At 37.7% G+C, this 13,401-nt stretch overlaps 1 protein-coding gene across 9 annotated transcripts in view; it reads right to left on the bottom strand.

Annotated features, from left to right (window-relative positions):
• FBXW7 (F-box and WD repeat domain containing 7) overlaps positions 1 to 13,401 on the bottom strand; it is a 168,014-nt gene that overhangs the window by 73,987 nt on the left and 80,626 nt on the right. Inside the window, exon 1 of one of the 9 annotated variants that reach the window (XM_080589420.1) lies at positions 4,492 to 5,531. The exons of 5 other annotated variants lie outside the window; for them this stretch is intronic. In XM_080589420.1, the coding sequence (XP_080445546.1) occupies positions 4,492 to 4,638 (147 nt within the window). In that variant the 5' untranslated portion in view covers positions 4,639 to 5,531. 3 more of the 9 variants (XM_080589423.1, XM_080589422.1, XR_013950209.1) reach the window with 3 other exon arrangements.

Here is a 13,401-nt window from a genome sequence, read left to right as displayed (position 1 = left end):
GAAAGTGAAGTAAAGGCTAAATGAGCTTTGGGAGAATAACTTCTGACAGCCACTTGAAGAAACTTTTTACCACCAGCAGCCACAATGCTGGTTACCTGCCACAAAGCCCAGAAGCAAGGAGTCTCCTGTAGAAGACACAGGCATGTGGGAATGCTCTTATTTGTCCAGTAGCATACACATACGCATTTCTTCTTTATGCTCTTCTGATGGTCTCTTCTTAACAAATGGTAAGGAATTACAGGGAGGGAACACTTTGTTCACTTGGGCTTAAAGAGAAAAATAGTTTAGCTGTTTTTCATTTTATTCAGGACCTGATCCGAAGCCAGCTGAAATGCAGAGAAGTACTTTCCATAGTTAAGACGGGAGGACACAGCATTTCAGAGAAGACTAGATAGTTTTTGGTTCATTAAGTAATTTCATACTGTGATCTATGAAATAACATGCTTTACTCCAGCAAGAAATACAATTTGTTGCAGAAAATGTCAGGATTAGATTTTCCTGAATCACTGAAAGGACTACATGGCTGAAGTGCTGGCACAAGCAGTTACATTGATTTGACTAACAACAAAAAGGGTGGTTTTGGTTGTTTTAATATAGAAATGAAGGGATAAATCACCAAGTCCAAATGAGTGAAGATGTTTACACATATGGCACATCAGTATTTGAAACAACTACATGCATACTAATCAAGCAGAGGTAGGAAAAGGAACTGGCATCTCACTCCAAGTGCTCTACTGCAGTAACAAGTAGACCTGTACAGTGTGCCATGCATAAAACCAGTAGATGCTCTTACATACAAAAATATCTACAAGCCGGCATATAAATCAATCTTCAGATGCTTTATCCTTCGTTCACCCCATACACAAGCATGTCTGACAAAGGGAAGCATTTCACTAATGAACTGAGTTGATGAATTGCCTAAATTTTGTCGGCTACGTTTTAAGGGTGAAACATACAGAAAGAAACTATTCTCATGAAATGGTACAGTATAAACGAATCTCTGCTGTTTCTGAGAGCAGGGGCATTGGAAATGGATACATTTATTACCTCAGCTTTTCCAGTTTAGAATACGGCAGGGTGCACACTGAAACTCCTTTGCAACAATTCAGCTCTACTTTAAGCCGCTTGAAATAGAGGAATGCTGCAAGTGCACAAGGCATTTTCACAAATTCTTTGGCTTATTACTGCTTCTCAAAAATGTATATTCAATATGGTGAAATTGTTATATAGCAACTTCTAAAAGTAACAAGTACTGGAATTTTCAGGAGGAAATGTGGAAATTAAAGAGGGAAGCAATCTGTTTTTAAAGTACAGCTTCTGAAACAGATAAGAATTAGAACAGCTTGAAAGGAGAAATACTTCCATCGTTTGTGGTTTAAGAGCAGCCTATGGGGAAAAATCATACAGTTAATTTACAGACCAATTTGTAACAAACCGAAAGCATTTATTGTTATTACAGAAAATAGAGCACTTGCTTTTGAACATACGTATCATGCATGACTGTCTCCTAAGTATGTTCAGTGATCAGCTGCAGTTCAAGCTAAGTGACATATGATATCTGAAGTGTGTACTAGTTAAAGGACTTCATTGCTCCTTCACAATATACAGCAAAGTCCACTTCAGTGCCTACGAAAGATACGTTAACAGCTAAAGAGGACCATAGCTGTGTTTATGTTTGACGATCCAGCATCAATGCTTTCAGCAACATTTTGAAGGCATGCATGCGTTTATCATGCGAGTACAGTGCTTCTAGAGCTATGCACAAAGCTATTCTCAAGAGCTACACAAAGAATGCTAAGTAATACTATTTTTAACTCAATTCCGATTAGGGGTATTGCAGACAAGTGTTTTAACTACATGAGCAAACTGACAAAATGCATAGGGGCAAACTGTTAAGTCCTGTGACCATTTATAGTACCCTTCTTGATAGAAGCCCAATATAACTAATGCAGAGGATGCAAAAGCTATGGGTTGTCAGCTCCCATAACGGAAGTACTTTTATTTCCAGGGATCACAGTACACATTTTAAAGATGTTTTGCTCAGTTTAATGCACGATGAAGAAGGAGAAGAAATGAGTTCAAACAAGGAGAAGGTCGATAATCTTTAAGCCCTGTCAGTGTTTGAACAGCCCAGTCATACACTTACCAGAGAACAGTCAGTATAGGTATTGACACATTGCCCGCTCAGTAACTTAGAAGCAAACCCTAGCTAATGTTTTAAAGTATATCAACTTGAGGTCTGAACATTCAATGCTGAATAATTCAATGCACCACTTCTTAAATGAAGAGTACAAGTTAAAGAAAAGAGTTGCACACCAGAGGAGTTCTGACACAATCTTCAATTTCACATGAAAATACTTTTTTGGTTCTTGCTACATTTAATTAAATGATACACTTGTGTAACAAAAGTATTGATCCTCTCATCTGTTTATACCAAAGTGGGTTTTATTTTTGGATACATAGAAATGAAAACGCAGACCTTTTATGCAGCCAATGCATGCTAACATGGAAGGAACCCAATATGGTGATCGCTGAGAGCTCTACGCAGGCTTTGAATACGTTGCAAGGCACGAGAGTAATGGTGGAGCCTCTCATCTTTTCCACTACTAGCTGCCATCAGACTGAGAACTAGTAGTTTCAGAAGACAAGTAAAACTTAAATTGAAGGTAAAATACATGCTTGCAGCATTTATTAATTTCCAGCTTAGTCCTAAAAGTAGATGCTGAACAACTTCTTAGGACTCTTGTAGACCTAAAACATCCAACTCGTGAAACTGACTGCTCGAACATGATTTAGGACAGGACAACTGAGAGACCGTGATCATTTTGGAACAATGGAATTTCTTCAGAGAACTGCTTTTTAAATGGTCTTTTCATATTTGCAATGAGCTAACGTGTAGCCACACTGCTCACTGCAGAAAATACATATGAAAGATTAGCATTTCCATGCCAATGGCATAACTTTTTAATATTCCCATTGCTTCTTTAAAATAAGACTTGTGTGGAACATCTACTAAACTCATGGAAAAATTTTTTCTTCTACATTGCATGCTATGCTTTATCACAGACAAAGGAACTAGAACAATCAAAATGTATTCCAAATGCTTACTTTCAGGCAAACCATTCTCAAAGCACGTCAAAAATTTGAAAATGTCTATTAAGAGATGATTACTTTATCACTTCCAACCTTATGAAATGTTCCTATTCGCCATCCAGTGAACACACAAGTAGTATTGAATTTCAGAAAAACGTTATTTTTGTGAAATGCAACCATATAACATAGCGCTGTATATACATGTTCTAGTATTTGCACTGCTGCAGGTTGATATTACATTGCTAGCCTTCAATACATACCATATATCTTTTACATACAAGAAATGTTCTCAGATACTCAAAGCAACACAGTAAGGAGAAATCAACCTTTCAAGGGCAATCTTGTCAAATTTAAATGTCATCTACGATTTAACTACGTAAATTCACTAAAAAGGGGTATTCAGATATTCAAGGGAAGTCAGCACATTTGCAAAAGCTGAACCAGATTTTAAAACTTGGCATCAATAAATGGAATTAATATTTACTCAGTAGCAACAGAAAACTAAGTAGTGTGGGGAAAATTCATTATGAAGAATAAATTTATTTATAGTTCTATTGAAAAAAGTTCCAAAAAGTAATAAAGACAAAATATTAATTTGACTTTAGAGAGTATGAGCTCAGCAATATGTAAATCACGTAACACAAGCATGATATAAGTCGATTTGCAGCTTTTTAAAGAAATTTTATATTAGGTACTAGAGAGAACAAAATTTAAAAGACTTTTTTCTCCCCCTCATATTTTGTGTTTTAAGAGCCACATTATTCATATAGTTCCTGAAGCTGTAGCATAAGACCCGTGATAGTCTGTCAGGCTGGGATTGTCTATATATAAACTATATCGCAACCTCCACATAGTAACATGCTATTTTTATTTTCTGTAACAGCAAAAAATTTTATCTCCACTACTGAGTTACTACAGTATTAAAACCATATTTTAAGAATTATTACTAAAAACATTTAAATATTAAATGAGTTTAAGATCTCTGAATTGTCTACTTTAGTATCCAACTGTGCCACAGTACAAATCAGAACTGCATTCAGTGATTGCTTGGAATTAAAATCCTACAGCACCTAAAACAGCAAATAAGAGTGAAGTACAAATTTAGGAATGCACATTTTTTTATACAGGATTTTTTTTCATCTACGTGGTTTGCACCTATAAAATAATCTCTGACGTGTCCCTGTAAACGAGTAATATCTAAGACAAACAACACGTGGATTTTAATTAAAATGAAGCAGAAAAAATATTGAAATAAGTGACCCAAGGGCTCTTCTGTGGCACCCTGAGACAATACGCTGTACAGATAACTATTTCCTCATGGGACGAATGCACCATGACAAAGCACTAAACCACAAGCAAAGTGATCAAAATTCAGGTTTTAGAGATTTTTACACTTACCCGCCTACGGCAGAAGGGCAAGCCCTGGGCAATGATGCTGATGCTGAATATCTTCATCACAGTTTGGTGTGGTAGAGGCTCTTTGGCACTTTTAAGATCAACAGGAACCAAGCCATGGTTTATGGCAGTTTTCCCCGGTTTGGACATTTTACTGTTCTTACTCTGTCAAGTCTACTAATAATGCATGAGCATTGCTAAAAAACCTTTGCTTCTAAAGTTGCATGTTTTCTTTCAAAAACGGGTTTCAAACTGGCGATCCAGCTCCCCACAGCCTTCTGCCTTTGTCTCTCAACCTTCTCCTGCCAAGTGTCCTGACCTGTCTGCTGCTCAGTGAAGTGCGAGCTATCCTAGTATAGACAGGAATTGCACGACAGAGGGGCAGGCAGACTGCTCCTGCCAGTCACACAGCTGGTGGACCTCCCCTGCCATGTCAGGAGAACCCTTCTCTGAAAAAGGAGCCGGAGATTAAAAACCAAGGAGAAAATCATATAACTGCCAGGAGCTTTCAGTGCCACAAACGTTAATGCATGTATTTTAAAGGAAGAATTTTAACTTCATTTTAAATTGGTTTATTGTATGAGCTGGCGATGTCCTTTCAGAGCAAGAATCTAAGGAGACTCCAGCCTTCAGACCGTAATGGCGTTACCCCAGGATCAGCCACACCGTTCTCCAGGCAAGCTTCTTCTGGAGGCTTTCCATAAAAATTTGACAGCTAGTAACTCAAAAAAGTTACCCAGGCTTTGCTGTTTCTCACCTACCATCTCCACAATCACAATGTATTGCTAAGTCTGGAAGTTTAAAAATGAAACGAAAGAAAAAGTAGGAAAAAATTGGAATTCCCCTAAGTAAAGACATTGGCTTGAAATGTGGTTTGTTTTTTGGTTTTTTTTTTTTTTTGCTTGTTTGTTTTTGAAATCAGAAGTATGACTACAGTTTTCTTCCTAGCCCTCCTTACTGACGTACAGGCAGCCCAGCCTGCACCCCCCCTCCTCCCTGCTGCTGTGGGGACTTTGGCTCTAGGGACCGGTGGCACTGAAGTGTTCTTCCCTTTTCTGGCGGGTTTGCACGCAGGCCCCTTCCATCACACTGATGGAAAGGAGAAGGGCACAGTCCTTTCTTCATGAGGAGTGTGGGAAGAGTCACCTTGAGTTTCCCAGCTAGTTTTCCGTCGCCCCCCTTCCTGCAGGAAGGCTGTCCCCTGAAGGAGATGGAGAGAGGCTGCTCTCAGCAACAACCCCAGCTGAGTGCCATTTTCTGGAATAAGCTGTTATTCCACCAAAGCAAGCTAAAACAGCCATGTCTTATTACTCAGATTATCTGCAATTAGTTTACTTCAATTTTAAATCATTTTTGGATCAAATTAGCTTCCATACAATGCTGTTAAGTTCCCACAACCCTATTCAACCCCTACACTTAAACACAGTTCTTAAAAATATATTCAAATTTTGAAAACCTTTTTGAGCAAAACTAAGTAGAAAGAGACAAAAGCCGGTGAAAATGTCTTATGAAATTACTGATAAAAGATGCAGAAAGCCATCAAAGCCCTTGTACGAACTGAGCCAGTATAGCCCAAAACAGAGTGAATAAATGACCATTAAGAAATCTTGCGTGTCCCTTTATGCACAACCCGGGAAAGATAATTAACTGTATAATTATGTAAGGGCAAAATAGGGAGTGTAGTAATGCTTTAATGCTTGAAGCACAACACTGTAACTTGACAAAAGACAGCATTAAAATATGCCTGTATTAGCATCTCCACTTAGCTCTTTGTTTCCCCTTCAAAAAAGCCAACCTGTCATCATGTTTCACTCGCATATAAAGGGCCTCCCCGACTACACATTTACTTGTTGAATGCTTTTTACAGAAAAATACAAAAATCCAAAATGTTTCACTCGGTATATATACATTACAGTAACCATTTACTTATAAGAAAATGCCTCTTGGACAAAAGAACTTTAAATTTCTTTACAGATACCGCGTGTGGAAATGCTGGGAGAGAATGCTGGATGGCACAGTGTTTTCATGCACCTATTTTTCTTTGCTACTATTCCGTTCAAATACCATTCCAAAGCAAGCTCTAGATGTATACTTTCTTCTAAAAGACCCCCTACATTTCCTTCTTTACACTTCATCCTATAAACACCAAAAAGCAGTTTATCGTTAGCTTATACTTAACAGCACTATCATCAGATCATACTTTACAGCTTCATTCTGAAGGACTTGGTATTTTATACAACAAATATTAGGCTTTAACTTGGCTAGAAGGCTTTGGAAAGGTGTCTTAGGATTTCAGTTTCACTCAGACAAGGAAGCCTCACTGAAGTACTCCAAAGAGGGGGGCAAATATCGCCTTTTATTTCCACCTTGAAAGACCGAACAGAGGAAAAACAACCAACTCACACTTCTCTATTGAAATCTTTCAAAGCAAAGCAATAAATCAAAGTTTTCCATTTCTGAGGTACCAGTTGCTGTCTCAATTGTTCCAGCAAAGTGGGAAGTTTACCAAAACGTATTTCTATTAATGTAATTTAATATTTAAATAGTGGGCATGTAACATGACAAGATTCAGACAGAGTATTTGTCAAACATACAAAGCAAGCCTCAGATTCTAGCTTAAGGAATATGCCATATTTCATTTAATGGCATACAGAAATACATGCATGTGTGCTATGAGAAACTGCTGAAAAACTGTTTTAAGAGATTGTCTCCTTGCGCAATTGCTGAGAGGAAGATCAGACAGCGTGGCAGATCGTTCTATTTTAATACCAGCCGCTATCAGTTGGTATCAGAGCCTAGTAGCATACCAGTTTACAGACAGTCTTACTCCTCCTTTTACATGAGCTCGTAACCAATGTGGAGAACAGGGACGCGACTTGGTCCATTTACAGTTCTGCATGCAGCTTGGGAGCAGGCAAGAATAAAGCCAGGCATTCACCCAGCCCCACTCGTGGTTCAAGGCTCCCTTCGCAGATTATTCTCGTACCTCTCCACACAGAGCTCCAATTATCAGACCTTACTTTTCTGTGTGGTTTGAGATAAGAGTGCCAACGTATGTCCGTTTTTCCTCGGTAACTTCCAAACATTCATAAGCAGATATTCTAAAGTAAATCCACAGGGACACACTTCTGGCTGAAAAAAAAGTATCAGGTTCACTTTCAGAGTTGCCTACTTACTAAGTGGATAAAGCCAAAGCAGAATAAGGATTACTTTTTTGTCATACGTGAAGTGACTACACTAAATTTCACACTTTACCATACCAAAAGGAACAGCTTCAGTTTTTGTCTCTGACCACTCCATTTACCCTTTTTTTTTTGGCATCATCAAAATGCAGACCAGATATTGTTGGCCCATTTTTGTTTCCATGCATCATCATTCTTTTTCAGTCTTAAATGCATGACACATTACTGACTGTAGGTATTAATTGTCTTACAGTAATGTTCAAGGGCCCCAAGCTATGCTGGACAGCTATAAACATTTAATCAGTGACAGTCCTTAGCCTGAAAATACAACACAGTCTAATTTAAGCAATAAGAGGAAGACAAAAATGGAGAGGGTTCGCTATCTTGGAAGTGTCAGCAATATATTGCATATATTATATATAATTTATTTTTGTATTCATTACACATATACTTCTCATTTAAGCTCTAACTGTAAAGTTTAAAGAATAGTTCTGTCGCTTTCATCTTTAAAAGCTTTTTCTTTAAATATTATACAGAGAGAATGTATAAACTTGACAAATGTGAAACTACAGAAATTTGAGCCTTACTGCTTCATAATACATTTTTCTAGCATCCTATTTCTGAGCAAATTGGGACTGATTTCCAACGATGCTCTTTTTAAGTGCCTACCCATTGTCACGTTAGAAAACAGATCACTCTATTTAGATGCATAAAAGTGCGTGAAAACTTGCGTTTGAAAATATCAGTTTGAGATTGTTATGGACGGTTAACTATATGCTTAATAAGGCAAAAGACTTTTCTTTCTTTTCTGAGGGTCCAGCAAGGGGACATCTCTGTAAAGTGAAAGCATGCAGTAAGCACCCCTAACTTCTATATCTTCTGTAGCAATTAAATGTGAACCTTTAGCGGAGGTTTTTAGGAACTGTTTACCAGAAATAAAATGTTATGAAACTCCCTTGCTTGTTCAGAACACTTGACTGTGGGAGGCTTTAAGGCATAGCTGTAAGAATTTATCACAGCAACAAAAAGCGGCTTGCTCACAAACTTCACAGAATCTTCTCCTAGAGCTCACAATTGTTTTGGATACTAATCCTGCTGAAAGACTAAACGAACTTATGACATTTTAATGTGGTGATGCAACAATTCAAGACCTACAGAGGCCTAAATTGAATATTTCCAAGTATAGAAAGACTGAAATGCAGAAAGCAGAACCCCGGCACTCTTTCAACAGTTCTTAACATTGGTGAACAGCTGCCCTCAAATGGATAAAGCGGAGCACTGCAACGTTTTAAAAGTCACCTCCTCAAAATAATGTACAGATATTGAAACAGAACACTAGAATTTATTCTTTGAATGTATTTCATTATATACTTCCCAAACAATACTTTCAGAATGCTCCGCATAGTTGTTGCAAACAGAATGCACTAGAACTTAGATTATACACATGCCTTATTCCTCTCCTAACGTTCACACCGGTCCCTATCCGTGTGTAGAAGAGTACGAACCATTTTGTGAGCAAAGCAAACTACACTAGTAACTATTCTTAAACGGTGACTGTGGTCCCAAGCTTATTTCTGTGAAGGACTTCTAATACCAGTACACAAATAGTTCCCAGTTGATATACTACACATGAGCCTGCTTTGTACAGGCAAATGAATAAGCTGCATAGAAACAAGGCACTGCTGTACCAAACTAGCCCAACTGTATTAGTGCCACTGCACCCAAAAAAAAAAAAAAGCTCTCAAGAGTCTCTCTATCATATCCCAATTTACTCAGTACGAAAATCTGTGTGTATAAAAATATAATGACCCTAATGACCCAGAACCCTGAAGAAGGCATGTAGGGAAATCAATGGAGGGATCATTCTGATCTCTCAAGATCAGAGTTGCCTAAAAAATATAGGATAGAGAAAGGTCAACTGGAGAATCCAGCAGCAAAAGGAGAAGAGCAGCATTGCCTGCTTGCAGCTGGAAAGCAGAGATCACCAAATTGCCTAGTTTCTCACCAACCAGATTATCAGTCCCTTGCAGTATCTCATTTTGCATATTAACTTATGCCCCGTTGAAATGCAGATTCATCCTCCTTTACCAGCAAGGACATTCCCCCTGCCCTCCAAAGTAGAGACTCAGATCCACTGTGAACTGATACTAAATTAACGCATTACCACAGATCAGCTGAGAAAAGATTACCCATGCATGAGGGTGAACCCTTTCAAACATGATAAAAATGTACTAGCGGTGAACTGAAGCTTGGAATTAAAGTGAATTTAATGTACTATTTTAATTCTACATTTGCTGCAAACAAAAGAAAACTGTGACGGGCAGCTGTGGTTCACCTGATGCACAAACATAGCACATCAAGCTGAAGAAACTCGAGAATACCTCTGAGCCCTGTGGGCAGCTACTAATGAGAAAATACACAACACAAGCAAACTGGCAAGAGACCCAAAGTCAAAGGCAAATCTACTATTCCCCTTTTTCAAACTTTTTAAGCTGAAGAAATAAAACACTGTAACAATAAAGTGGTCAAATGTTCCAACAGAACATCACACAGATTTCCAGCCCTGTTCAATTGCTCTGCTCCAGGCTCTCCTTCAGTTTCTGGTTTGTTATTTTTCTACATTTTTTTGTTCTTTTATTCCTATTCCTCAGCTACTGATTCTAGCCCAGCAGTGTCCAATAATTTCATTTTTCATGAGCTATGCAATACCTTCTCTCCTTTGCCTTTTAAACCTAAGGAGAGAATAAGATAGAGCCCTTATCACCTGCATTTTTTCAGGCTGAACTACGACGTTGTGTACTGACACTTAGATGGATAGCACTTTGCACAAGGCTGAAAAGTTCTGAAAGAAAGCACAGGAATGGAGAAATTTGGTTCCTATGTTCCCTTTTACACAATGCCCAACTATTATAAAAAGCTGCTTTGAAAACTCTTACAGGAAAAAATGCATTTCATGAACTTAAATCTCTCAATTTCCTGTTGACTTAAGAGACCGATGACATCAACATCCCCATTTCAGCTACAGGTTATTCAACATGCTAGAAGTCAGTGAAGAAAGAAGTGATACAATCTGTAAATTAGTTGACTTCACACTGACAAAGTCACTAGCACTTAGGTGCAGCATTAGTTTAACAGCTGTTTTCTTTAAAAAGTGGTTTTCACCTCCCTTCCTTGCTCTGGCAACTTGATTCCAAACTTCCTTAAGCTGGCTGCAGCACTTCTTGCAGTTTGCTCTGAAATGACTTCAATAAGCAGGATGCCAGAAAACCCTCAGCTTTTGTTGTCACTTAGTAAATTTTACATTAGCTTGGCAAATGTAAGCAGCTCATAAAGCAGCCAGATGCATGATAATGCAAACACAAACAGCAAAAGTGTATGGGAGTGGCGAGCAAGTAGACAAGATGTCAACCCTTCAGCAACTTCAAGCTATCAGGACACTTCTCCTTGGATCCCTTAGCATAAAACAATGGTCCTGAAGAGACATCACCAATAAAAAGCTTCCTAAGCATCTCAAACAAAATTTATTATCAAGAGAAAGGGAAGGGAACATGCTGCTACATGTTGGCCCTCAGTCCATACGTTATTAGTGCAGAAGAGCATTTGACAGAAGTAGGAGGAGACCATTTGCACAAGGAAGCGTTTTGTAAGGTCACATTAAGTATTTATGAAAAAGATAGAGACTTTCTAGTAAACTGCATATTGGCATGACAATATGTCAATACTAATGATATTACTGTGTCATTAAGACATATACTTAACCATATACATTTTTAAATAGTTCCTACCATATTTAAGCATCCTGTGAGTGTACATATTTATAATCAGAAAACTATCATTTGGCTTTGCTCCACAAACTTTCTAACTTTATTTACTGTACTACAGGGTCTTGTTGTCATTATCTTTTTTTTTTTTTTTTTAGCCATCTTAGAAGCACGTGTCTTTCTTTCTTCATTAAAAATTTCAGGTATGTAACAGAAATCCAGCTTCATCATCTTGCACTTTCCAAGTATTCCAGAAATGTCTGCCCAATCCTCATTGGCTATAAAACAATTTGGTGGTTAAGTACATTTAAGTCTAGCCAGAGTTGCACCAGCTGTTAAGAAGAACTGCTACAGCTGCTATGCAGGAATTCATTTGCTGACCACTTATTTATGCTGTTGTTGCACCTTTAAATAAAGCTGAGGCAAGAATTAGGACTGCAACAACAGGTAGAGAAGTCATGCAATATTTAACACTGGATTAAAATGCAAGTCAAATTCCCAGGCTGAGGACAAGCTGGGGGGAAGGGGAAGCAGGTGGTTTTGTTAGCAAGAAGGCTGCTTTACAAAGCAGGAAACTGAAAAATTAACTTCATACACAATAATTCAACTTCTCTTAGGAACTTTTCTAGTATTTTCATGTAAAATGCAAGACTATAAGTGAGAAATTATCTACTTGTGTATACACACATACAAAATATATACAAGGCCAGTACCAAAATACTTTAAATCACAAGTATTAGTTTTTTAATAGCACCTAGAAACCATTACTAAAAAATAAATTTGGCTTGTAATTCTCCCTTTCTGCATATTAAATGGAAAAGTTACATTCCCCCAAAAAAACATAAAGCTCTTAAAAATATTTCTGCCACTAATACATTCAGATTTTTTTTACTAGGAAGAAAAAAATGTCCAGATACTATTTAGCATTAAAAAAATCCTCTTGTATACCCTGACATCAAAATAAGACTCTTATATCCAGCTATTTTATTTAAATAAAATGAAAATATGCCAGAAATAGAAGTTTGAACAATGCAAAGTATTACATTTTGAAATGAAAGAATGTAGGCGGCCAGGTCTATTTTTTAGAAGATTATTTTTTTCTCACTAGAACTGTAAAATTCAAATAAATGCAACAAATGCAACCAATTGTTATACTGGCATTCATTTGATAGCAACCAATTAAGCTACCTAATCCTTTTCAGCTGGTTAACAGCATACTGCAAAGGGCTGTGAAGCTATTTATAAAGCTCAAGATATGTGAAGTAAAGGATGCCTAGATTACAGAAAAGAGCAGGTAGTCTATGGAAGACATGGCACTTGGCTGATACGGATACCATCTTGATCTTTTATTTGCCACTTTTACTTCCCCCCCTTTTTTCTTCCCCTTTGAGTGGGTGGGGGGGGAGACGGATGGGACAGGACGATTCTTGCCTGTATTTTTATTTAACAGGCACTGGCTTTCCCTGGTTTGTTCAAATATTGCCCATCATCTAAAATACTTATGAGTATTTAATAAATATATATAAATATATATTTATATGGACACCTAGATCCAGCTTTGAGCTGAATTGTCTTCCTGATGTTTGTACTTGAAACTCTGTCAAAAAACAAATACAGGGCAGCAGCACCACAGTGTTCTCACTGGCAAAGCATCGGAAAAGTTTCAATAGTTTGTTGGGTTTTTTTCCTCCAAAACAGATAAAGACGTATGCATGTAAAACAGAGCTTGGAATACTTACTTAAAGGACATGCAATACTAGGGGTTTTCCACCAAAGCCAAAAATTGTGCAGATGGGTAATTGCCTCAGGGTAACAATATCCTTGCTGAAATATCCTTGGCTTTGGATAATGTACAACACTACATCTAGCAAGAACAAGGGATCCCTAACGAATTACACAAAGTTTGATTTCTTCCATGTAGCTGTGTCATGTCCAGTTTTCCTTGCTCATTTTAATTAAGTGATTTATTT

The sequence above is a fragment of the Anser brachyrhynchus genome, assembly GCF_964034855.1.
Source record: "Anser brachyrhynchus genome assembly, chromosome: 4".
Classification (NCBI taxonomy): Eukaryota; Metazoa; Chordata; class Aves; order Anseriformes; family Anatidae; genus Anser; species Anser brachyrhynchus.
This window is presented reverse-complemented; position numbering and strand designations above follow the sequence as displayed.